Source organism: Hippocampus comes, unplaced genomic scaffold, assembly GCF_001891065.2.
Source record: "Hippocampus comes isolate QL1 unplaced genomic scaffold, H_comes_QL1_v1.1 scaffold78, whole genome shotgun sequence".
NCBI lineage: Eukaryota > Metazoa > Chordata > Actinopteri > Syngnathiformes > Syngnathidae > Hippocampus > Hippocampus comes.
The window spans coordinates 2,679,720-2,703,634 of NW_017805798.1; the positions used below are offsets into that span (position 1 = coordinate 2,679,720).

Below are 23,915 nucleotides of genomic sequence, written 5' to 3' on the forward strand. Positions count from 1 at the left end.
CTGCATTGGCCGAAAGAACACCGAAGCAGCAGCATGCAGAGGAAGCTTGCACGTTCCCAGCGCTCTATGAAATGAAGACATTTAGAGGGTGGGAGATGGGCTGCGGGGAAATGAGGGGGAGGGGGGTGGAAGGGGGGGGGAGATGGATGGTTGGATTGCAGGATTATCGGAGTCACTCGTCAGGCATTCAGAACACGCTTCCCCCGGTTTCTTGGCTTCCTCAAGGTGCCCTCCACGCATGAGCACATACATGGACGTGCACCTACGCTCCCATGGGCTCAACCAAGGCATGCCGGCGTCGAAACATGCAGCCTCAAGATAAAGAATACAGCGCATTCCTTTTTACTATGGTCTTCAAAAAAAAAAAAAAGCAGTTCCATTTCTCACCACATTTTCTGTCAACCTGTCTCTCCCAGATAACAGTCTTTCGAATGGGGTCCGAGGGTCATCAAGACATTGACCTCGCCATCCTTACGGCACTCCTAAAAGGTAGGCCCTTGTGTGTGTGTGTGTGTGTGTGTGTGTGTGTGTGTGTGTGTGTGTGTGTGTGTGTGTGTGTGCGTGCGCTAAAGTCACTCAACAGTAAGCGGCTTCCATGTTGCCCTCTAGGCAAGTTGTTATTCGGCACGCAGATTCGGTGGGCCCGAGCGGTCTCGATTTAAAAAGCGTCCACGGCACACAAACTGTGTTTTCCATCCGTATGCGTGTTGCCACGCTTGTTTTCCATCTGGAGGCGCCCTTTATTTGCTTCCTGGCGGAAAGGGCCTAATACCGTGAACGTATTATATTCAAAGACGGTTAAGGAAATCTTCCATATTGGCCCCGCGGGCTCAACCATCCTCAGAGAAAACCATCCATCTCCCTCGCTCGCCGAGGTGTTTTAACTTTATTCACCGGCCGCTTATTGATTTGCTGTCTGCCAAAGCAAATAAACGCCACCATCGGCGGGTCTGCATGCATGGAGGATCGGTCGGGGCCACTGGGATTGGACCACATGCGCATAGACTGGCACAACTGAAGCATAACCAGGCGCCGAAATGAACAGCAATCCCCTTTTGGTTCTGTTCAGCTCACTTTTCCATCAGCCCGCTCTTGAGTCCATTCCTACACTGTTCATGCAGCTCGCTCGGAATCGAATGTGTGGGGATTGGGAGTTTGCTTGTGTTTTTGTTTCAAAAATCTGATGTTCTATGCAAAAATAAGACTAAAAAATACATCAACAAACGGCGAGCATTGCGACAATCACATAAAAATCAATTAGTAAGAAGACAAGTCAAGGTCAGCCCCGATATGTTCATCAATACAGTGTGAATATGTATTGTTGTGCCGTATTCTTTTATTCACATATTATTCCTTATTGTAATTTCTCTCCTCCCCTCCCGCTTCCCCCCAAATGAAATCATGTCAACAGAATCTATCCCGGCTTCAATATATAATATTTCCTGCAACTTTTTAGCATAAAAAAAAATACAGTGCCAATGCACACTTTTCCTGTTTGCCATCAACAGTAGGATTCTGTGGTGCGATCCCCAAAAAGCCCAAAAAGGAGCATAGGACACTTGTGAAATTAATCCTTCAGATGCCCACTGAACTGAAGTCTCACAAAATGTTCAAACATTTTCTTTGCTTCCAGATTTTGGTAGTTTTCCAAAATCAAATTTTAGTGTTGGACCGTAATTTTAACCACAGTTGTTTCTTCTTCCGCCTCAAATGCTTCCCAAGACCAACCCATACCTCTCCCTTAAATACACACACACACACACACACACGCGCGCAAGGGATCCATACCTTCGATTGGTGGCTCGGGGTCTCGGATTGATCACGGTTGCTCTGATGGTGCAGCAGGACTCCGGCTGCGTGAGTAGCAGTTTGCAGCATTCTATCTTGCACACTCGCAAAGAGTTTAGAGGAGATTGGCGGAGAAATGTTTGTCATAATTATTGCAGCATCGTCCACATGCATAATTCCTTCACCTCAAGCGTCGCTCCGCGAGTTGGGCCTTTATTGCTTTGCCTGTAAACAAACGTACAGTATTCTGTTTTCTCCATCGCCGTTTCTTTCTGAATTTGATTTGCTTTGCCTTTCATTTCTTTATCCGTCGGTATTTTGAGAGTGGGAAGACGACATTTCAATAAAGTCATGCCGCGGAAGAGCAAAAAGATATGCACGTGGAAGTAAGCCGCTCGAGTCATTTTACGCGCGCGTTTCCCTCTGTGCCGCACCGCCAAGAAAAGACGCGTGAGGGCTTTGAGTGTAAAGTGAAATCCTGCCACTGTCACATCCTGCCCAGCAGCATTTGAAAACGCTGGATTAGACCCCTCACTGACGCAATCGAGATCCCGCCCGAAGCGCGACAAACGCATAAATACAAAGCGCGGGGCGGCAGCAGAGCCAACCGGGAGGTTGTGAGATTCCGGGAAGTGCTTGAACAAAGCAGACGTCGGAATCATTGATGTGCGCTGTCTGAGGGAGTCAATCAATTGCGGATTCGGTCCATAAAGATCATTTGCTGCAATTTGGCCTCCCCGGAGATGCACTGTAAGGTCACATGCTTTGAATAAAACAAGACCACCCCTGCGCATTAATGCACACAAATCTCCGGTAAAGTGCTTATTAGCGAGCTTGTCCCCTTATTAGTAAGGCTCCATGTGAAATCGCAGCATGAGGCTCCAGTGGTGCGTGTGCAGGCCTTAAAGTAGGAGCACTTTGTCGAGTGATTATGCTGTTGGGCTCTTTGAATATTCTTGTTTAAATACTAAAGGATTATTATGGATTCATTCACCGCAGACTCATTTTTTTTAATTAGGTCGCTTAAAATGCTCGAGTTATCAGCGGACTGCAAATACTTGAAGTCAAATTTTCACTTTTAACTCAACTCACCTCAACTGTATTCAAAGAGCACTTGAAAACAGCCACCGCTGTATGCAAAGTGCTGTACACGGAGCAAATATCATATATACCACAATAAACAATCAATTAATAACAAAGACAGTAGAAAGCACAAAAACAGTCAAACTAAGATCAAGTCTGAGTCATGCTGAGTCAAAAGCCAAAGAATACAAATGAGTTTTGAGGCGAGTTTTGAAGATGGGCAGCGATTGCCGAACGTTCAGTGGGAGGTTATTCAAAAGAGAGGCACCAGCAACGGAAAAATCTCGGTCCCCTCTGAGCCTCCGCTTAGTTCTCGGTACCTCTAATAATGTCTGGTCCGCAGACCTGAGGCGCCGGGCAGGGGTGTAGGGGCGCGGAGGAGCTCAGAGAGCTAAGGTGGTGCGAGGCCTTTTAAATATTTGAAAACAAATAATAGGATCTTAAAAAGAACTCTAAAATGTTTAGGGAGCCAGTCAAGGGATGCCAGAGTAGGAGCTATGTGCTCCCTCTTACGAGTACCAGTCAAGAGGTGAGCAGCAGCATTATGGACCAACTGGAGACGTTTAATGGAGGATTGGCTGCCTCCAAAGTAAAGTGCATTACAGTCATCCAGCCGGGATGTGACGAAGGCATGAATTACTATTTCAAAGTGCTCATGAGAAAGGAGAGGTTTTACTGTACTTTGTAATTACGGTAATAGTGGAAGTTTTACCGTCAATCCAAAAGGTTTCTTCGGTTCTCAATTTTAGGGGTGGCATCTCTCTATACATGCCAATGTTGTTGTTGCTCAGCGCGGCAGCGAACGACTGTGTCCAGCATACCAATCAGGCGTTCAAATGGCTGGTGGCAAAACAGCTCATTTAGGGCAGCTTTTGTGGCTGGAATGAGACAAAAGGGAGGAAGGCTGTCAGGGCGTTTGTTACACGATTGGGGATGCCTCAGCCCTCCTTTCTCTGTTTGGAAACGGCTTTTCGAGGTTCAAGCTTCTTCATTATCGTTGTGCTTGACACACCACAAAATTCAATAAGTGTAAAAGGAGAGTCCCTTGTTCTTAAGATGCCAATGAATGTTGATGGTAGACCCAATGAAGCCGATGTCATGCCAAGCGCCTGTTCAAAGGCTGCTATGGGTTTCCCCAACACAGCGCCCAAGTTTGCTTATTGGGATTTGGTCTTTAAGGTGAACCTGCTTTGGTTTTTGAAACGCGTTGAGAAAATCAAGTTCCTTCTTTGAAAAGTAAACGACAAGCAATAGACATCAAAACTGAACCTCTTCCCTCGAAATCAATCGAGGAACCGATGCCTCTTCATCAGATTTCCATGACAGAGTTGTACGATTGCTTTTAGAAAGGTCAGAGTGTCTTCGCTTCAACCGAACATGTGCCTATTTTTCCCCTCAGGTGCCAACGCTTCAGCTCCCGACCAGTTGAGTTTGGCTCTCGCGTGGAACAGAGTCGACATCGCCCGCAGTCAGATCTTCATCTACGGACAACAGTGGCCCGTAAGAAAGCAAACATTCGCAAGAAGGCCGCCCAAACTGGACCTCAAATTATAGCACGCGATAGTTGGGCTGACGTTTTCAGTCAGGCCGAAACCTTTCGAATGCTTGAAAAAATTGGCATAAACCGGAAAATTGGTGTTGTCGATTTGGCAAGGAACTGAAAGAAACTGGTTGAAAAAGAGGAAACAAGGTCCCAAGTAACTGCCAAACATCAAATGGACACAAAAGACAAACATTCACTTTTGCGTTTTGCTCTTCTTTCACTGAAAAATGAAAAAAACGGATGGAGGGTTGAATGTGTGACATTGTAAAAACAGTCCAGCGCTTAATTTGTTCAGAATCTGCAGCAAGACCTGTCAATGACTTCAGTAGTTGAGTTTTATGTGTGGCTCAACAAAAAGTACGTTGACAAGATTTTCCAAAAATGACGGGTTTCAAAATGGCCACTTCAATCTGATTAAAACACATGAAAATCGGAAAATGGGTTCTGGAGAAATTGAGTTTTTTGTATTGGGGAAAAATGGCCTTTTTGGGGAATTATTTTATGTGATTGAGCCGATTGAAAATCTGTTTTTCAAAAAATGGTATAACTTCATTATATCTCCTTAAGCCTTTCGTTTCGTCTTCTACTACAGCGAACCCTTTCTCTGATTGGCTGACAAGTTTCCGTAAAAAATATCCACCCATGACTCGTATAGGCCAAAATTGGTAGACGTCAATGAGCCGAAAATTACTGCCGTGTTTCAAATGCCGACACGATCCTTATTCTACTGCTGTCTGGTTGTATCGCGACTATGCTAACGTGAGTGTGCGACTCCTCACTGCCGTGTTGCTCAGGTTGGTTCCCTGGAGCAAGCCATGTTGGATGCCTTAGTTCTGGACCGGGTGGACTTTGTCAAGCTACTGATCGAAAATGGAGTCAGTATGCACCGTTTCCTCACATTGTCCAGGCTGGAGGAGCTCTACAACACGGTAAGAACATCATTCGTGTCTTTGGCGGACCGCGTCCCACGGCGGCGGACATCCTGATCGCAGTGTTCTGTTTCATTTTTCTCGATTGCAGAGGCACGGTCCGTCCAACACGCTTTACCACCTTGTCAGGGATGTCAAAAAGGTACGAGCCATCGCTACCCGTCATTCTAGAACACGAGCCTCTGGGAATGTTGGCTGGAATGTCTGTGTCTGAAAGACCACATGAAGCTTCTTTTGATTTGCATTGTATTGTCTGGTTTTATTTTTTTATTTTTTGCGAGTCCTAGTTGCTCCTAACCGCAAAAATAGAGGCTGGCTGTTCTCTTTCAGCTGGAGCTGCAGGCTGCCGTAGCTGCGTAGCGCTGTGCATGACTCTCATCCCTCTGTCGACTTGCATTTACTCCTTCCCTATTTATTTACTCTGTTCTTTCTCGAAGGCACACAGCACCGTTGCAAACCAACAGCGCAGGCATTAAACAGTCTTTTATTCGCAGACTTTGAATTGGAGAAAACAGCTGTGGAGCTGCTGTGAGGCTGAGAAGGAGTCACTTCGATGTGTTTGTTTTGTGTTTTAGAGTCGTAGCGTGTGTTTTTCCGGGCGAGAATTTGTAATTCCTTTCTTTGCATCGCAATCACGTTAATTTCATCGTGAAGGTGATGAAATGTTTCCATCGAATTGTTGCAAGTTAAACAGAAAACATTTGCCTACTTTTTTTTTGTTTTGTTTGTTTGTTGTCGTGTGCACAACTTGATTGCAACATGAACAAAACAACAATCTGAGCTTTACATTCCGCCCGTGTCGTCGGCCCACCCATATGCGAAGTTCACATTTTTACTGTGAAATCTGTCCGTAGCGGGGAAAAAACTAATTTGCAGAATCGAGTCTCTGCGTGTTGTTGAGCTCTTTCTGCCGTGCCTTAACTTGCCACAAGGTGGCGCCAAAGAGTAGGCTAACCGAAAAGTGTGAGTTGTCAACGAAGTATGTTGCTGTTTTATGATCTTTGTAGGTTGGTGGGGGATGGCGAAGTTTAGCCTGGCTTGATAACAGAAGTTGCAAAGACTCTTCGCTGTTCGCGCCACATACACGTCTGGTGTATTTTTTTCAAAATCAAAAATAATTTGTGAGGCTTTTTTTTTAAGGGCAATGTAAGATGAGTTTGAAACGACGAGATGAAGTCACACAACGGTTACGTTCCCTGGTAATTAATTCCATTGATGAAGGAGTAATTCAATAGTAATCTCAACAGCACTGTTAATCAACACCTAACCTCCTGTGCGTTCCGATTTTAGCAATATATTTATTATTGTCGTGGTTGACAGTGGTGAGGAACCACACCGCACCTCACCGATGTCAATTAGATTTCAACGCCACCCACAGATTGAGTCTTTGTGGCTGCCGTTCTCGTTCACCTCTGCGGACGTGGCCTTTTGTTGATATTTTGATCCCGAAGCAGGTGTTCTTCTGCTAACTGCTGCTGAAGCTTGCTCTCGGGTGTAATGTGCTCCAATCACCCACGGCGAGAAAGCTCACACACACAGATTGGCTTTGTGGGCTGCAGCTGCTCAAGCAGAAATGGACTTTCTGGAGGAGTAAATAAACAAAGACGGTTCATGCTGGTTGTCACATCTCAGCAGGAAAGGCAACCTGTCTGTTTTGAGCTCGAGTGAAACAATCAAAATGGATGTACTAATCCATAGGCACATATTTACATGGCATGATTGCCTGTTCAGGTTACGTTCTTGAAGGTGATATATTTTGACAGTGATCCGGCGTGTGTCACATTCTTTCGCTAAAATACCCCCAGGATCAAGAATTATTCTACACCTAATACAGATTCCATTTTTGCCTGTGGTGGCAGCACCAAACGTCCAAATAAGCATCTTTCTTGTTAAATTCCCGTACAGGCATGTGTATGTGTCGGCAGCGTTCACGTCGCCAAACACAAACGGGCCTCCATTGTCTCAATACCTTCATCAAGCAATTTAAGAATGTGGAGCTCATCAAAAGCGCTGGTGCGAATCTGTGCAATCAACAAAACCTGGTGGTTCTGGCGGTGTGACTTGACTGAAGCTCTGGAGCTTGACGGAAACTTGGGAGTAGAGGGTGGTTATTATGTAAATTCGCCCCACTGTTTCGTAACAGTGGGGCTGAAGTGCAGAGCGGCTTGCTCACAGATACATTTTAAGAAAAAGCGGATAACCGAAGATTTACTTGGTTCTCCACTGGCCCAATCATTAGTATTGAAGCTATTTCAAAGGTAAATGGTAACGGTATGTGTCAGAAGCTCAACTGATTCGGTGACTTTAGTATTCCGCACCAACGTTTAAAATTTGAAATCCGTCTAATCGCCAATCACATGTTTTTTGGCATCATGTCATCCAATCACTAATTTACAGCGCAGTTTGACTGCAATTCTCTATGGATCCGCGAAATGTCCAGCCAACAATGCAACGCAGTCTTCATTCGTCTGTGCGAGTCCCAGAGTATGAAAATAGGCTGCTTGGGTATGGGCAGAAGTGATTAGCATCGCTAACTTTCGCCTCTTGTCTTGAAAAAATTCATACCAGCGGAACCACGGGACAGACAGTGAATAACGAGGGTAGCAGCCATCTTTTTTGCCAAAGTTTTATGTCCTATAAAAGCTCCGGCAACTGTTTGCTAACTACAACTCTTCTGAGATCACATACACACGCGCACCAACATCACGACACTCGGGTCACTTTACGACATTGTGCCAATAACACTTGTCGCATTATGGCACGTGGCTTTACTGTGCTACAAGCATATCTGTTTTCATATCCAATTAAAAATCAAATGAAATCCGAAACAGAAAAAATATACATTCTTTCAAGCTATGCTAGTGAACACAAGATCAGACCGGCTAGAGAAAAACATGTGCAGGGCTCGCACGAATTGTAACAACTACATTCCGTGTAAAGGTGAGTTGTATTTTTAATCATTTTTACTTATTGTATTTATGGGGGCGCTCACCATCCTTCCTTTTAATCACTTACTCCCTGATAGTCTTTCTCTCTCTCTGTCTCTCTCTCTCTCCACATTAGCGTCCATTCCAGCCAGTCTAACATTTTTCTTTCTTTCTTCTCGTTCAGTCCCTAAAAGCAAATGAGCCACCTTTTGTAATTACGCTCAGAAATCAAAAGTGCTCTTTAAAATCATTTTGCACCGTTACATACTCACAGCTTGGGAATTTTAGTTTATGGCCAGACGTGCACATCTTGTCTATGTCTCATCCCTTGAGCGACGAGCCCAAAAATTCTCTCTCCTTTCGATGTAAAGCACGGACTTGTTGAGAAAACAATTTTGTGCTAAGCGCTGGAAGAGAGATCTTGTCCGTCCTGTTCTGTGTTTCTCATTTCCCCTGCTCGTGCTTATCGTGCGTTTTACTCACTGACACTGTGTGTTCTTTCCAAGCGAGAATATCCAGGGTTCAGTTGGATCTACTTCAAGGTGAATCCGATAATCACGTTTTCTTTCATAGCCAAACTCAGTTTGATGTGGATTTTTTTTTTTGTTGCAGTGAGTGTGTCTTTTACTTGCCTTGCCAAGAAGTCGCTGCCCATTAACGCCGCGCACTTTTGTAGGGAAACCTGCCCCCAGACTACCGCATCAGCCTAATCGACATCGGATTGGTCATTGAGTACCTAATGGGCGGAGCTTATCGTTGTAACTACACTCGGAAGAGATTCAGGACTCTGTACCACAACTTGTTTGGGCCCAAAAGGGTAAGCAAATTCATCACATGTTCTTCAACGTTCAACATTCATTATTTTATCTTTTTTTTTTTCTCAACATGAATCATTAATATTGATACTTACACTCCGTGGAAAATAAACCGGATGGGCAAATTAACCTTGACAAGTACATGATGGATAATGTGGATGCTTTATATTTTAATAATACTAATCTGCAAAGTAGGGACAACAATATGCACTCCAGGGTATATTAGCATGTGCATTTAATTTTTACTTGTGACATGCTTGAATGGGCAGCAAGTTCAAATCTAGCCCATAGTTTTGCAGGCAATAGAAGTCATATTAGTGGTTCAGGGAAGTTGCTTTTAGCTCACGCATTAAAAGCATTTGAGTGGGGATAGAAGAACGTGAAGATGTAACGTGTTTTAAAATAAACATAATTTGATTATTTTAACATGTAACTTTAGATTGTGAATTTCATCTAATGCGAATTCTAAAACAACCTGAAAGGTGTCCAGTCTGATGCACTGATCTTACAGCGCCCAAAAATCTGTGATCTGTTGTCTCCAAGGGTAACGACAGAGATGCGCGTGAGTGGCCTATCCACATTATTTTGAAGCTGTGGTTTTGATACAAGGTTAATTGAGGTCAAACTCCTGCATTCTGACGGTTCGCATCGATGTTGTTCCAATTGCATGTGTGTCATTGAACTCACATTGATGATTATTGTGAGTGTTGTCGATGCAGCCAGGACCAGTCATCTCACCGAGCCATTAGAAACCACTTAGCCAAAGAGTCATTACTGGTTCTATGCGCACTTTCGTTAAGAGCGATGCATTCCTGTTTCATCCCCTCATTCGGCTTCTTACGTGGGTCTTATGGAAAAAAAAAATACATCGCAGTGTATCAAAAGCCATCATTTTGCTTCATGGTGCACTTTGTACTTGCGTGTGTGTGAGTTGCCGTACGCCTGTTCATCTATTTGCATGTCTCCAACGCAAGCGACAAAAGCAGCATGATGGAGGAAGATGGCGATAATGCCAAGACATATCGATGGGGAGGCAGAGGCAGTCGGTTCTTTTGCCTTTTTTCGAGACGAAGCAGAACCCGTGATCATGATCTCACGCTCACGCACGCGAGCACATAAACATGTTGACAAAGAACAAAGCCTTTAAATAGATGCAGATATCAAAATCCCCCAAGGAAACCGAGCCTATTTTTACCAACTGAGATGATAGCTCATGAATGCATAATGCAAAACGCGGCCTTGTTTTTTATCGTACGGATCCACTGTACTAAATCCACCACTCTGCTTTAATACAACCAGAGAGGTTGTACACGTAGCCTAGCTGTCTTTTCACCAGCAACACATTGCTCCATGAAAATACATCCCCCCAAAGGTGTTGTTCAGTCTGTTCATGTTCTTGTTGCTTTTTTAGCCCAAAGCCTTGAAACTGCTGGGGATGGAGGTGAGTGTTCCCATCATGGTCATTCCTTCACTGCCCGTCCTCCTCTTCCTCCTCCTCCTCTTCTGAAGTGGTGTTCTTCCAAATATGTGCTGATCCGTGTTTTGCCTCTGTCAGTCAATGTCTTCTTTTTTTTTTTCCCTCAAAATAATCATCACTGTTTCATGGCTTCACGCTGTTTAAATATGTGAGTCCCAATATTGCACATGTCTGAGGTGCCTCTTCTCACAAGAGTTTTTAGTCGGATTTCATCCAAAAGAAGTCATGCACTCTACTTAGTACTTTGAACTGTTTTCTAACAAAACCAAAATACTGACCAAATTTACCTCTGAAGTTGCACAGAACCTTTGATTTATCGTCCAATGTAGCGCTAACCATTAGCATACCTGTCAAGACCTTTGCATGATATTTTTCTTTGGCTTACCGTGTTATGTTTTGCAAATTGCAAGAGCAGCTTGCATGATGATGATGAGAAACGTCCGAAAGCAAAAAGAACAGGATTCAAGTTGCCCACAAAGCACACCTGGGGATCATTTTTACACATTCAGTATTTATTCGTTTTTTTTTTTCTTGATAATTTGACATTTCCCATGTCAATGGAATCACGTTCATGAGACACATCATTTTCATTGGCTGCACTTAATCACCAAGCGATACAATTCTCATATCTGTGCCTGCTGGCACAATTTAGCTCAGGCGCTGGTGAACTTTTGTGCTCAAGGGCCACAGATCGGTCAAGTTATTTCTAGATGAGTATTAAAAAAAAAAAAAAAAAAGATACAGATACACCCAGACTTCGATTTATCCGACCGCTGCATTTGATAAAAGATGAATGATGTTGACAGTTTGACCCTGGAGCTTCCAACGTCCCGAAATGGTCAGAGTGGATCAGTTGACAATTTTGTGCAACTTTCTACTAAACTCTTGTGAGAATACGTCAGTCAGAGCTCACAGTTGCGCTGAACTGAATGAGCAAAGACTGACCCCATGTGTGAAGTAGCTGCAGTTTTCTGTGAGTCATGTATTTAAAAAAAAAAAAAGAAAGAAAAAAAACCCCACATGCATGACCTTTTTGTCTGTTTTCTGCCTTTCTTCACGTGTGTCTGTAAATGTTTCCTTGTTCATAATAAAAGCTTAAAAAAAAAACGTACCTTGGAAGCCATTACAGGTTGACAACAACTGATATGCGGTGCTACGGGCATATTTGATCGTTTGTTTTTGTTTCAAAGCGTGTACCGTATCTAGAGCGCAACAGCTTAGCCTTGAGATATTTGCAATTGAAGCTTGATCTGACTCTCGACATGATTTGAAGTCGATACCTCCATGATGACCTGCTGCTCAAACCGGCAGTGTCACTCTCTCTGGAGACGGCAAGCGAACAAAGGAAAACGGTACCCAGAAGCGTTTTCAAACAAAAGGCGCAGAACTCCGATTTCCTTCACGGTCTCCCGAGGCAGATTGTTTCACCTCTTTTAAACTCATGTGCAGACGAGCAACATAAAAACATATGTCACGCGGAGAAACAGCATCATGTCATTTTCATTCATACGTAGGAGTTAACCTACCGTATGAAGAATTGAAAGTGTTCAGGGCCGCCACATCTGCAGTTCAAATTTATGGTAATGAGCATCATGCATAATCATTGCCCGCAGAAAGAATCTACATGGCTGTCTATCTTTTCCTCCCCTCCTTGTCACATGTCACACGCCTCCCCCCCGCCAGGATGACATGCCCATTCGGAGGGGCCGTCAGAAAACGACACGCAAGCGAGAGGAGGAGGTGGACATCGATTTGGACGACCCTGAAATCAACCACTTCCCGTTCCCCTTCCACGAGCTGATGGTGTGGGCCGTGCTGATGAAGCGGCAGAAGATGGCGCTCTTCTTTTGGCAGCACGGCGAAGAGGCCATGGCCAAAGCCTTGGTCGCCTGCAAACTGTGTAAAGCCATGGCGCACGAGGCGTCCGAGAACGACATGGTGGACGACATCTCGCAGGAGCTGAACCACAACTCCAGGTGAGCGACAGACGCGCGCCCCCGAGCGCGCCAGCACACCTTCTTCCCATCAAAATGACCTGATTCCGATTCCTCTCGCTCCCAGGAGTTAGAACTGACATACATAGAGAAATCTAATAACATGCATCATCATTATTTAAGGACATGCATTGGAGACGAGAGTCATCACCTCGAGGAAAGCACTCCGCTGACAGAAATAACTGTTCATTTAGGGCAGGAATCTTCAAAGGGTTGCCTTCATTTGCATTAGCGGTGAACCGGCTCAGTGGTAACGTGCTAGCTAGCTATGCCTACACCCCAAAAATGGATCTTCCCTTCGGATAGTCTACTGGCTTGACCATTTTAGAGCGCCTCGTTGTCCCACTGGAGAAAAGCCCCGCAATGATGCCGTGGGATGTATTGCAGCCACCGGAGCTCAAACGTGGTTTGACGTTTCGTGATTTTGAGGCCTCTTTTTATATACGTGGCAATTCTGTGTCAAACGTAAAAGATAGGGCGGCCCGGTGGTCGACTGCTTCGATCCTGGCTCCGGCCTTCCTTTGTGGAGTTTGTATGTTCTCCATGATTTTGAGGCCTGTTTTTATAGACTTGGCAATTCTGTGTCAAACATAAAAGACAGGGTGGCCCGGTGGCCTTCCTGTGTGGGGTTTGTATGTTCTCCCCGTATCTGCATAGGGTTTCTCTGGATACTCTGGTTTCCTCCCACATTGCAAAAACGCGCATGGCAGGCTGATTGAACGCTCTAAAATTGTTCCTAGGTGTGAGTGTGAGCGCGGATGGTTGTTCGTCTCTGTGTGCCCTGCGATTGGCTGGCAACCGGTTCAGGGTGTCCCCCGCCTACTGCCCGAAGGCAGCTGGGATAGGCTCCAGCACACCCGCGACCCTTGTGAGGATAAAGCGGATGGGAAAATGGATGGATGAATGTCTTCAATGTCCCCTTTTCCACAGGAATGCCACTTATTTTCAGACAAATACCAGTGTAAGTCTTCACTCATTGAATACTCGCTGAATACTGACCGATACCACTCGTACTTTTGATGTATACAATTTCATTTCACGCAATGATGAAAAAAATTGTAGCCCGAAGGCAGCTGGGGTAGGCTCCAGCACACCCGCGACCCTCATGAGGACAAGCCGTTTGGATAATGGATGGATGTCTTCAATGTCGCCTTTTCCACAGGAATGCCACTTATTTTCAGACCAATACTAGTGTAAGTCTTCACTCATTGAAAACTCGCTGAATACTGACCGATACCGCTCGTACTTTTGATGTGTACAATTTCATTTCACGCAATGATGAAAAAAATTGTGAAAACCTTTCTTTCCGGTGGTGATGGTTCACCAATGTGTCAAACTGTATCGTACCAACTACTGCCGAGGACTTATTTGATGACAAATTGTTTTTCTGCCTTCAGTATCGGTGGTTAGTATCGGCAGGCTGCACAAGTAAAATAAGGCCCGCATCGGCCCACAACCAACACCGCGTAATGCTACTCGCCCATTCCTAATTTTTATTGTTTGTTGAGTATTATTGTATTCTATGTGGGCCGTTTTTTTTTTTTAGTCCTATTTTGGTGGAGAGCTGAAGCACCCTAAATTAAGCAATGTTGAAAAATGGTATTTATAGTACTGCTAACATCCCAAAAAAAATACAAACACAAATTGGGAGTGATGGAAACGTCTCTCAGCATGATGTCCTGTGTGTCCACTCCGGCCATTTGTAAAAATTGCGCCTGTGCTGACTTTTTTTAAGTCCCCTCTCATGGGTGGGGGTGTTTATATGCAAATCTAATTTAGAATGTGGACCAGATGGTCAGTGATGCCTGGACCAGTTTCATGTACTCCTTACATGTTGTGACAAGACACCGCACTCCCTCTGTTCATGGCTTGATGCGTGCGTTTATGTCCTGCATACCATTTCCTAGAGAGTTTGGCCAGCTGGCTGTGGAACTTCTGGACCAGTCTTATAAACAGGATGAGCAGATGGCCATGAAGCTCCTGACGTATGAGCTGAAGAACTGGAGCAACGCCACCTGCCTGCAGCTGGCGGTAGCGGCCAAGCACCGCGATTTCATCGCCCACACCTGCAGTCAGATGTTGCTGACCGACATGTGGATGGGACGTCTGCGCATGCGCAAGAACTCAGGACTGAAGGTACGGGAAAAATCAATATATTATTTGCCCGCTCCTGATATTTTTAGTAGTCCAGTAAACAGGGACAAAAGGATTCTGTTATTTAACCAAAAAGAAGCTATCCGACACCTGATGAGAAACAGCTCTCAAAACGCGTGCTTGTGTATACAACGAAATGTTATTGCAGTGATTCACAGGAAAAGCAAAATCTTGAAATTCATACAAGTCTGTGGTTAAATGTTATTTGCGGTTTAAAAAAAAAGTGCAATGGGTATGGAAATATAACACGAAAAACAATTGTAAGGATTTTGAGCTCCAGTCATTTGTTTTTCGTACAACCATGCAAGACCTAACCCAAGTAGCGTATCTTCACAGGCCACAACATTAGGTACACCTTTATATTTAATGAGATCAAGTATAAAAGCTCAAGTGTATTGTGTCTCATTCTACAGTACATTTGACTTCACATTACTCCATTTTACTTGTCGCTACGGCACTTCAGATCATAATTTATGGACAATGCCCTTGAGTTAATTGTGGAGAAAGTAAAGTCGACCACTCAAGAGAATAATGAGTCTAATCAGCCACAAGCAGTGAACCTTCTGCTATAACTTTGTTCGTTGAAGACCACCGATTCTCCTCTGAAGCCACAGGGAACGCAAGAACTGACCTTAATTACTAGAAAACCTTCAAACCGTGTCCCACATATTTTAACGTTGAGCTTCGGCTCAAGCCTTTGGGGCCGCGGACACGTTTTCACTTTCAGCGGCTACTTAATAATTGTGCAAATTCACCTCTCCAAGCTGAAAATGTAACCGAGATCTTTTACTCTTAGGCATTCTGGATTATTATTATGATTTCTTTTTTAAAGACACTTTGGGTGATTTTTTTTTTTTTTCATCAAATTTGACTTCATAATGTCCTGCGGTAATGAGATGAAGGCAGATTAGAGAGGGTGGATTCATTTAGACACGCAGTTGGTTTCTGGTTTGCTGTTCCTTGACCTTTGAGTTGTACTGCTGAGGCTCAGGGGAGTGGAAAGACAGCAAGCACGCCACAAGTTGAACAAACAAGACGATGTGCCCTCGGGGTATCATGACATCTCGCGTAATAACACTGTCCAAATATTGTCAAAATAATGTGGGCGCGACGACAATGGTGAGCATCCGTTCCCGACGCTGGAACTCATCAGGATGGAGTCACCGCGGGCTGTGAAAGCTCTATCACCCGAGGTGACAATATCGATTTCAGGCCCATGTTGAAGGCAGACTCATGTGTGACATCTTTTGATTCTCTTGACTGATGACGACGGCGACACACGTTTTTGCTCCCGGGTGCAGCCGACATGCACGCAGCCGCTTTTGTGTGCTGTCATCGAGCCTGGAGTAGGGCTGTAACTAAATGAATGACTTGCCTTCCTTCGGATTGATGGTGTGGCTTGTCCCGGCCGGGTATTGTTGTTCCTCAATATTGCGGCGTGACGATTTGGACAGAAATATGTCATGACACGCAGAAGCCACATTCGACACCGTACGGATTTTTAACATTCAATTTATATGTTGGTAGCTCTGCAAAACTATTTACCTTTATTGTTTCTTGTTTCCTTTCTTTGTGTCAATCAACTTGTTACTTGACAATCGCACCATGGTTTTGTGGTTGATTAAAAAAAATGACATCGCCTCAAAATCCCATACAGGGCTGCAGTTTCTCCATCGCCGCGCGTCGGGAGATGAGTGTGAGTCGGCAACTGTCATTTTTGGCAGCGGTCAACTTCAGTCGTGTTCGGCCGCGTTGCTCGGTGTGCGGCAGGCCTAATGATGTCGATGTAATGTAGCATTGAGTGGGTGCTGCTTGCTGCTGGCAGAATATAACCATTAAGATCCAAGATGGATCGGCATGAGCTTGTTCCAATGATTACAAATGAGCCCTTTTTAGATGAATGTTCTGTGCATTAAAAAGCCCTCAGATCCACTCTGGAACCAATTCCAAGGGGCGCTTCCGGCGACTTCAATCCATCTTCTTTCCCGTTTTACCATTAAGTAAGCGTTTGAATCGTTTTCAGCGCACTTTACTGTTTGTGCTTCATGTCTGTGTGACTCCAGCAAAGCTTCCTTGGTGACACATTTGGAGTTCTGTCAATGACCTCCACACCGAGGGCCTCCACGGCGGCCTCGGCACAGTTTACGACCGCTGATGATCAATGTCGGCCTCTAGCCGCATCTCTCTCGATATCATAATGTCTGCATCGCCGCTCGTGGAAGTTTCTCTCACATCCGTCACGAACAGCACCTCCCCCCCTTCCACAACAGGTGATCTTGGGTCTGCTCCTGCCGCCATCAATCCTGAGCCTGGAGTTCAAGAACAAGGATGAGATGTCGTACATGCCCCAGGACCAGGAGGCCTACTTGCAGGAGAAGGAGGAAGAGGAGCCCGAGAAACCTGTCAAGGAGAAGGAGGAGGAGGACATGGAGTTCACAGTAAGATCTTACTGTGAGGCGCAGTACAACTCCGTGGTGAGAGAACCCACCTCAGCCCTGCATCTCAGAACCTGTGCACATACAATATTGACGCATTAGGTGGTTCATGTCCAAAAGTAGCGCGGTTTCGCTCTGCCCGCAATGAGAATTTGTTGTACCCACACACTCACACAGTACAAATCTCCAAACGCACACAACATGGCCAACCTTCCTGTTTCTTTCTCATTGTCTCAAGCCAAGATATCGGTCGTGGAGTTGTAGCGTCTCTTGTGGGTTTTCCTCGTGAATGTTTCTCCTTCCATCGATCTCCTCTTCTCCGCCTTTCCCCGTGGTCCCTCTTGTTCTCTCTTCCAAAATCTCCCCAACACCCCTCCCCTTGCCCTCCCTTCATCCCCCTCCCCCTCTCTCCAAGATGAGGTACAGTACAATGCTGGCTGACAGCTGCCTCTCTCCCGCTCTCCTTCTGCCGATGGCTTGCTGCAGCGGGCCACTCCGCATGTGGGCTGCCGAGCATGGGCAGGCCCCGGGATTTGCATTTATGTTCCCGTGCGTGCCTGCCGCTGCACATCTGAAATCATCCAGAGTCTGAGCGAGCACCCTCTCACGGCCATAGAGTTGCCCCATCGTCGTATTTAGACTTGGATGCCAGGCAGCACTTGGACTTTTTCCAGTTCAATCTAATCAGTTGAGGAGATATATCGGGATCCAGGTTGTTGAGATTCGCAAGCTGGATCTTATATTGTCCATTTCACTGATTGCATTGAAGTTGAGCACCTTTCAGCACCGTTCGATTTCCCATCCGCATTAAGCACGTCCAGCAAGCCGGCACAAAGAAACCGACCGGGGCTTGTGCGACTCAAGAAGAAACAAGGCATAGTTGCAAGACACGCAGCTACTTTACAGACATTCAAGCAGGCGGATGAATTCGAAACGGGCTATTTTCAACTGTATGGAAATCAAGCCGGTGTAAGAAAATCGCAATAACATTTTGTTAAAAAAAGGAATCGAAAAACGATTTTGCCGTGATTATTTTACCACACAGGGTGTCAGTGCGCACAGTGACAAGTGTGAGCTTGGAGGAAAGAGTGCGTAAAAGGTGGTTCGGGTAGATGGAATTACAACGCGGCCACTGGTGCACTATCAGTCGTTTCGTTTAACAAAAGGGCAATAAAATTCAGCACAAGCACATTCGACGACAACATGCCGATGGCATCGACTGACACTGTCACTCAGCACGCAGATTGGCTCACGCTTTCGACAGTTAACAGCTTGCCAACTCTCCAATCTCATTCACTGACTTCATGTCACTCGACAAGACAGGTTTGTTTACCTTTTAAAGACACGCACTCATTCAACGTCACAGATATAACAGTGTTGAATGGCGACCCCCAATGGCCCAAAATAATACTTCCACTTAGTATGGATACATTTTGGTATTATGTGCATGAAAGTGATTGAGAAATTGATGATATGATTGAAATTGAATGCCATTGAAATGTATATAAATAATATAATAAATATTAGGTCGCCTCTTCACGGACGTAATCTGTTGCGGGTGTGGTCTGGAGTGTAACCCCCGCAATAAACGAGGGATGACTTAGATGTTAAATCCGTGCCAATCTGACAGTGTCGATCAAAACGGGTCTTTTTCCACTCAAAATGTATTGGATTGCGTAAGATTGTGTCGGTGTCGGTGTCCCTAATAAAGTGTCCAGTGAGCCTACTACAAATTCCAAGAATAAACTCTCTCAGCGGCCTGGTGTTGCTTTCACATGAAGTCCATGACCCATCATGAGAATGGGGCATGAACCCTCTCTCATTGATTGAGGAATTGTGTCCCAAACCGGATTTCAATGTCTTCCTTTTCTGTCTTCTCTTTCTGTCTTCTTCCTGTCTCCTTTGGCCCGTCCTGTTGTCTGAGACACAATCCATGAGTGTGCGTCTGTGTGTCATTCTGTGTCACCAACATTCACTCACCTCAACACTCACCTCAAACACACATTTCACATTTTGGAATGAAGACATTGCCTGTGCTTGCTTTTTTTGGGGTCTGACATGATAATAAATGATAAAGTTGTGCACTTGCCTAGAAAATAACCATTTATGCTCTGTGTGTTTATTCTCTTCTCTCTTGTACTCAACACTCCCCATCCACCCGCTTTCCTTTGACATGCTTGTCTTCCTTCCTCCTCCTCTTCTGACGCATCACATTTTCCTCCCACTCTCCTCGTCCCTTTATCCCTCTCTCCTCGCTCTCCTTCCCGCCCGCCTCGCTCATTGTGGGGTCCGCGTGTGTCCTCCCGCACCCCAGGCGATGCTGGGGAAGGTAGCCACAGAGACGTCCAGGAAGAAAGATGTTGAGGAGGTTCAGAACCGCCACAGACTCATTCCTATGGGACGCAAGATCTACGAGTTTTACAACGCTCCCATCGTCAAGTTCTGGTTCCATACGGTCAGTTTGTGGTCCAGAAGACAACACCAACGTACTCGACTTCCTGCGTGGGCTCTGTGATTCTTAGCTGCTTCAATTATTGGTTGCATGTGCCTCCACAGGGCCCCCAGCCTTAGTAATTGGAATTGGACATTTTAGACATGGGGGACACTGGTGAGGAGTCCAGGCCACAACATTTGGTACACCTGAACATTCTAATGAGATCCAGTAAAAGGGCTGTATAAAATTTCCAATTTACTGTTCACCTCCAAAATTCTTGAAAAAAAATAATTGCCCACCAAATCTACACTTACTTAACCTGAGCTTTTTCAGTCTAAATAATAAAAATTGTCAATGACCTCCTCGTTGTATCTGACTCACACTCATTTTCCATGCTCTTCCTCCTTGACCTGAGTGTGACCTTTGACCCCATCGCACCCCCGCATCCTCCTCAAGAGACTCTCCTCCATTTGGCATCACCTACACTGGACCACACTCAGTTCATTCAAATTCCTTTTCATCCACCCCTTCCATAGTGATTTTAGGTGTGCCCCAGGGCTCTGTCCTGAAGACCCTACTCATTATCTTCCACCTCCTCCCTCTCAGTGTCATTTTCCATAAATTTGATTCTCCTTTATTACTTCCCAGATGGCCTCTAGCTCTCTCTCTCCTGCAAACCCACTGCCCTCACTTTATGGTTATCAGATACTAACTCCTGGTTCAAATTTCATCCAATTAGATTAGATAAAATGGAAATTCTCCTAATTGGCACCAAATCTACATTTCCAAACCAGTAGGTCACTCCTTAGTCTCCCCTTCCCTTCAGGTTAAAAGTCTGGGTGTCATCCTCAAAAGCACACTATCATTCCTTTCACATATCAGTAACATAGACCATTCTGCTTATTTCCATCCACACAGGTCCCTTCCTAGGCTTCAGATGGTGCAGAAGTCTGCTACGCGTATCATTCCCAAAACACCCTCTGCTTCACTGGCTCATATTCAAACAGAGGATTCAGTTCAAACTCCTGCTTTATACCTTCAAGCCCATTCACAACCTCACCCCTCCATTTTGGAGCTCTATACCGCCGGCCATCCGCAATTCAGACTCTCTCATTACCTTCAAATTCAAGCTTAAAACATACCTGTTTGGTACCACTGACTTACTTTAAATACACTGCCCTGTTTTTAACTAATTGACAAATTCAGAATTTTTTAGACATTTGTTGAATTGTACGGGTGTACCTAATGTCATGACCAGAGAATGTATACCAAAAGGAATAAACACATCATCCTCATTCGTGGAATGTGGAATCAAGCTGGAGATTTACACACAGAATCTCTGAATTGTGTGTCAGACTTACAAAACAAAAACAATATGATGTGAAGTGTTTTTGGGTGGCTTTGGGGTGCATTTAATGGCCATACATTCTGATTTTATTCTTCCGGATATCACATAAATTAGCTTGCATTAACTTTGCTTGAAGAGATGTCACCGTTTATGCTTCTTTCATCCCATTTGCCGCCTCTGGCTATTTACTTTCCTCTGTTTCCTTTTGTGAATTCTATTAATGCACTTGTGTGGTCTTCCTTGGCTTACCATTACTGTAGTATACATACCCCTTAGCACCGTGGCAGCAATTTTGTCACCCAGCCAAATCTATCCGTTTACACATCTTTTACCAATTTAGTTACCGTTGTTTTATGACAGCGGAAGAGAAATTTGACTGGAATTGAATTATAGCATGATGTCTGACAGCAAAATAGATTCTGTGCTTCCCTTTTTCCTTCCGCACAAGATCTAACTTCTGATTTGAATAGGATTTCCTCTGGTCTGCATGGTGATGAGCTGCAGTCGATATTACAAGTGCCATAGAAATCAAATCAGTCAGTCGATGACTGATGTTAAGAAGCACAGCCGCTGGAGACGCGTAATGCATGTTTTCGGTGTGCAGGTATACCGGTGTGGTGTCTTGACATTAAATCTCTATTTGGAGGAATGGTGTCACTCATTCAATGAGCAGTCATTAAAATAAGCAAGTGTTACAGCGGCCAACCAATTACTAGTTAATGCAATGGCCTACTCGAGCTTCTGTCTTGCCATATGTCAGCATCTCATATCATTAGAAAGAGCGCCTGGGTGGGATTTGTCCTAAGAAATTGACCTCAGCACGTTGTCAATTCATCGATGCTGTAACTCTGTCCTGGCGCGTTTGTTACTCAGGCTGCTGTCTTGCTAGATGTTCGCATTGCTACTGTTAGCATGTTAGCATTTTATCAATTCGTATTAGAAACAGTCGCTGAATACAGGGCAGTCTTTTTGGGTCTGCCTCGCCGTGTTCATTACTCATGTCGATAGCTTACTATATGTTTGAATACCAAGTGTTTAGCATGTTAGCATTGTATCAAATATCATTAGAAATATACCGGAGCAACCTGTTACACCCTATCAAGTGCCCCAACATTTTCTCTATTCAGGTCTCTGTCTTGCTTACCATCTTGTTAGCAAAAGAGCTGTTAACATGTTAGCATTTTATCAATTCTCAGCATTTCTTTTCCACTACAGATGGCCTACGTGGGCTACCTAATGTTATTCAACTATATTGTCCTGGTAAAGATGGACCTATGGCCTTCACCTCAAGAGTGGATTGTCATCGCTTACATCTTCACCAATGGCATTGAGAAGATGAGAGAGGTACTCCGCATGTGCACGCTGACATGACACATGCACGAATACAATACGTTCAAAGAATTACTTCACCCAATGAACTGATGACTTTTATGCATGTTTACTGAAGAAAGTTGTGTGGCCCAAGGGCTGAAGCTAAGCATTATTTCCCATTTCATCAAATGATTAATGATGAGGAGGGAAGACAAAATGGGATCAGGGTGCTACTTCGGACAGAAGAAAAAGAGAAAATTGAACAACGGACAAAATGAGACTACCAGTTCGGTTGTGACCCGTTTGTGTTGTATCGTATGAAAAGCATTCATCAATTTGTCACATCCACCTTGACTGAACGATATCTCTGAATGGGTGAGCTCACACTGCCCTCTATTGGCAGTTAGTCTGCAATGCATTTTAACCACTTTTAGCACTCACAAAAATCCAAATTGTTCCATTATGCAGCTTATCGTGGTTGTAGTTTTCACTGACACAATAGGCTGCTGTCGTGCATCCGAAAGAGATGTTTCCATAATTGTTTTGATTTGTTGAATAATGTACCCAAAATATTAGAAATACATTGGGTTCAAACACACGACGCCAAAGTTGCTAATTGACCTTCAATTTTGAAACTATTTTAAAACCTGTTTGCAACCGTTCAAGTGTAAACACTTAAACACTGGCAACATACCAAAATACAGCACGATAAAAGACTCATGTTGTGTTTTTAGCATTCCCCGTCTCACAAAATCGAAGAAAATATTTCATAACATTTTCCATTGTGATGACTCTTTTTTTTTTCTCAAATATATGTTGCAGAAAAAGCAAATTAACTTTAATTCATGCCGAATCGAAATCTTGCAAGGGCTGCTGTTTTCCAGCACGATATGCTTTGTGCAAGATTTTTTTCCCGAAAATGTCAATATAATAGAATCTTACGACCTCGTCGAACTAACTTCATGTGTGGTTACTGTCCACTGCCTCCGCAGAAATGCACATGTCCTAACGCCAACTGCTTTGGCAGTGTCAAACTGAGCCTTTATACTGTATCTGTTCCATATATATATTTGCCTTGTGTCATCCCCTTACTCACAATGTATTTAACCCACATTTTCTTTCTTACATATTTCAGCATCCTCTTCTGGTCTCCCTTCCCAGCTCTAATTCCTCTCCAACCCTCTTCTAGATTCTTATGTCAGAGCCAGGGAAGTTGTTACAAAAGGTCAAGGTGTGGCTTCAGGAGTATTGGAACATCACAGACCTCATGGCCATCCTCATATTTTCTGTCGGCATGGTTCTGCGTCTCCAGGAGCCCCCGCTCATGAGCTATGGACGGGTCATCTATTGCGTCAACATCATCTACTGGTACATCCGGCTGCTCGACATCTTTGGTGTCAACAAGTACCTGGGTCCCTATGTGATGATGATTGGCAAGATGGTGAGATGTAGCTGGAGCGCGATCTCCTTTTGTGTTACGTGACATAAGGCTCGCCAATTTCGTTTCGTTTGCTTACGGCAAATGAATACTAATTGAGGCTCGAAAGCCACTTTTGCGCAATGTTCCTGGCGACCACGGTAGCTCTGTTTGAAGGGAACGGAACTCGTGACACTCACTTTTCAAGACAGTGGTGATTTGAGGTGATTATGTGGTGCTGTACACAAGCTCGCTTTGAT

At 44.6% G+C, this 23,915-nt stretch overlaps 1 protein-coding gene and 1 long non-coding RNA gene across 21 annotated transcripts in view; one reads left to right on the forward strand and one right to left on the reverse strand.

The window, feature by feature from the left end:
• Positions 1-23,915, forward strand: part of trpm3 (transient receptor potential cation channel, subfamily M, member 3) — a 106,569-nt gene that overhangs the window by 71,475 nt on the left and 11,179 nt on the right. For 4 of the 20 annotated variants that reach the window (XM_019885618.1, XM_019885619.1, XM_019885626.1 and 1 more), the window contains exons 9-21: positions 417-489; positions 4,271-4,371; positions 5,209-5,343; positions 5,435-5,485; positions 8,777-8,812; positions 8,947-9,087; positions 10,497-10,526; positions 12,246-12,538; positions 14,464-14,692; positions 16,981-17,184; positions 19,460-19,600; positions 22,143-22,271; positions 23,428-23,679. In XM_019885618.1, coding sequence (XP_019741177.1) covers positions 417-489; positions 4,271-4,371; positions 5,209-5,343; positions 5,435-5,485; positions 8,777-8,812; positions 8,947-9,087; positions 10,497-10,526; positions 12,246-12,538; positions 14,464-14,692; positions 16,981-17,184; positions 19,460-19,600; positions 22,143-22,271; positions 23,428-23,679 — 1,815 coding nt within the window. The remainder of the gene's footprint in view (positions 1-416; positions 490-4,270; positions 4,372-5,208; positions 5,344-5,434; positions 5,486-8,776; positions 8,813-8,946; positions 9,088-10,496; positions 10,527-12,245; positions 12,539-14,463; positions 14,693-16,980; positions 17,185-19,459; positions 19,601-22,142; positions 22,272-23,427; positions 23,680-23,915) is intronic. The other 16 variants (XM_019885622.1, XM_019885629.1, XM_019885627.1 and 13 more) reach the window with 7 other exon arrangements.
• Positions 6,248-8,812, reverse strand: LOC109525265 (uncharacterized). Its single transcript, XR_002170107.1, has 3 exons — positions 8,539-8,812; positions 8,336-8,457; positions 6,248-6,925 (listed from the first exon to the last, which is right to left on the reverse strand). It is a non-coding gene; the product is annotated as an uncharacterized LOC109525265 (long non-coding RNA).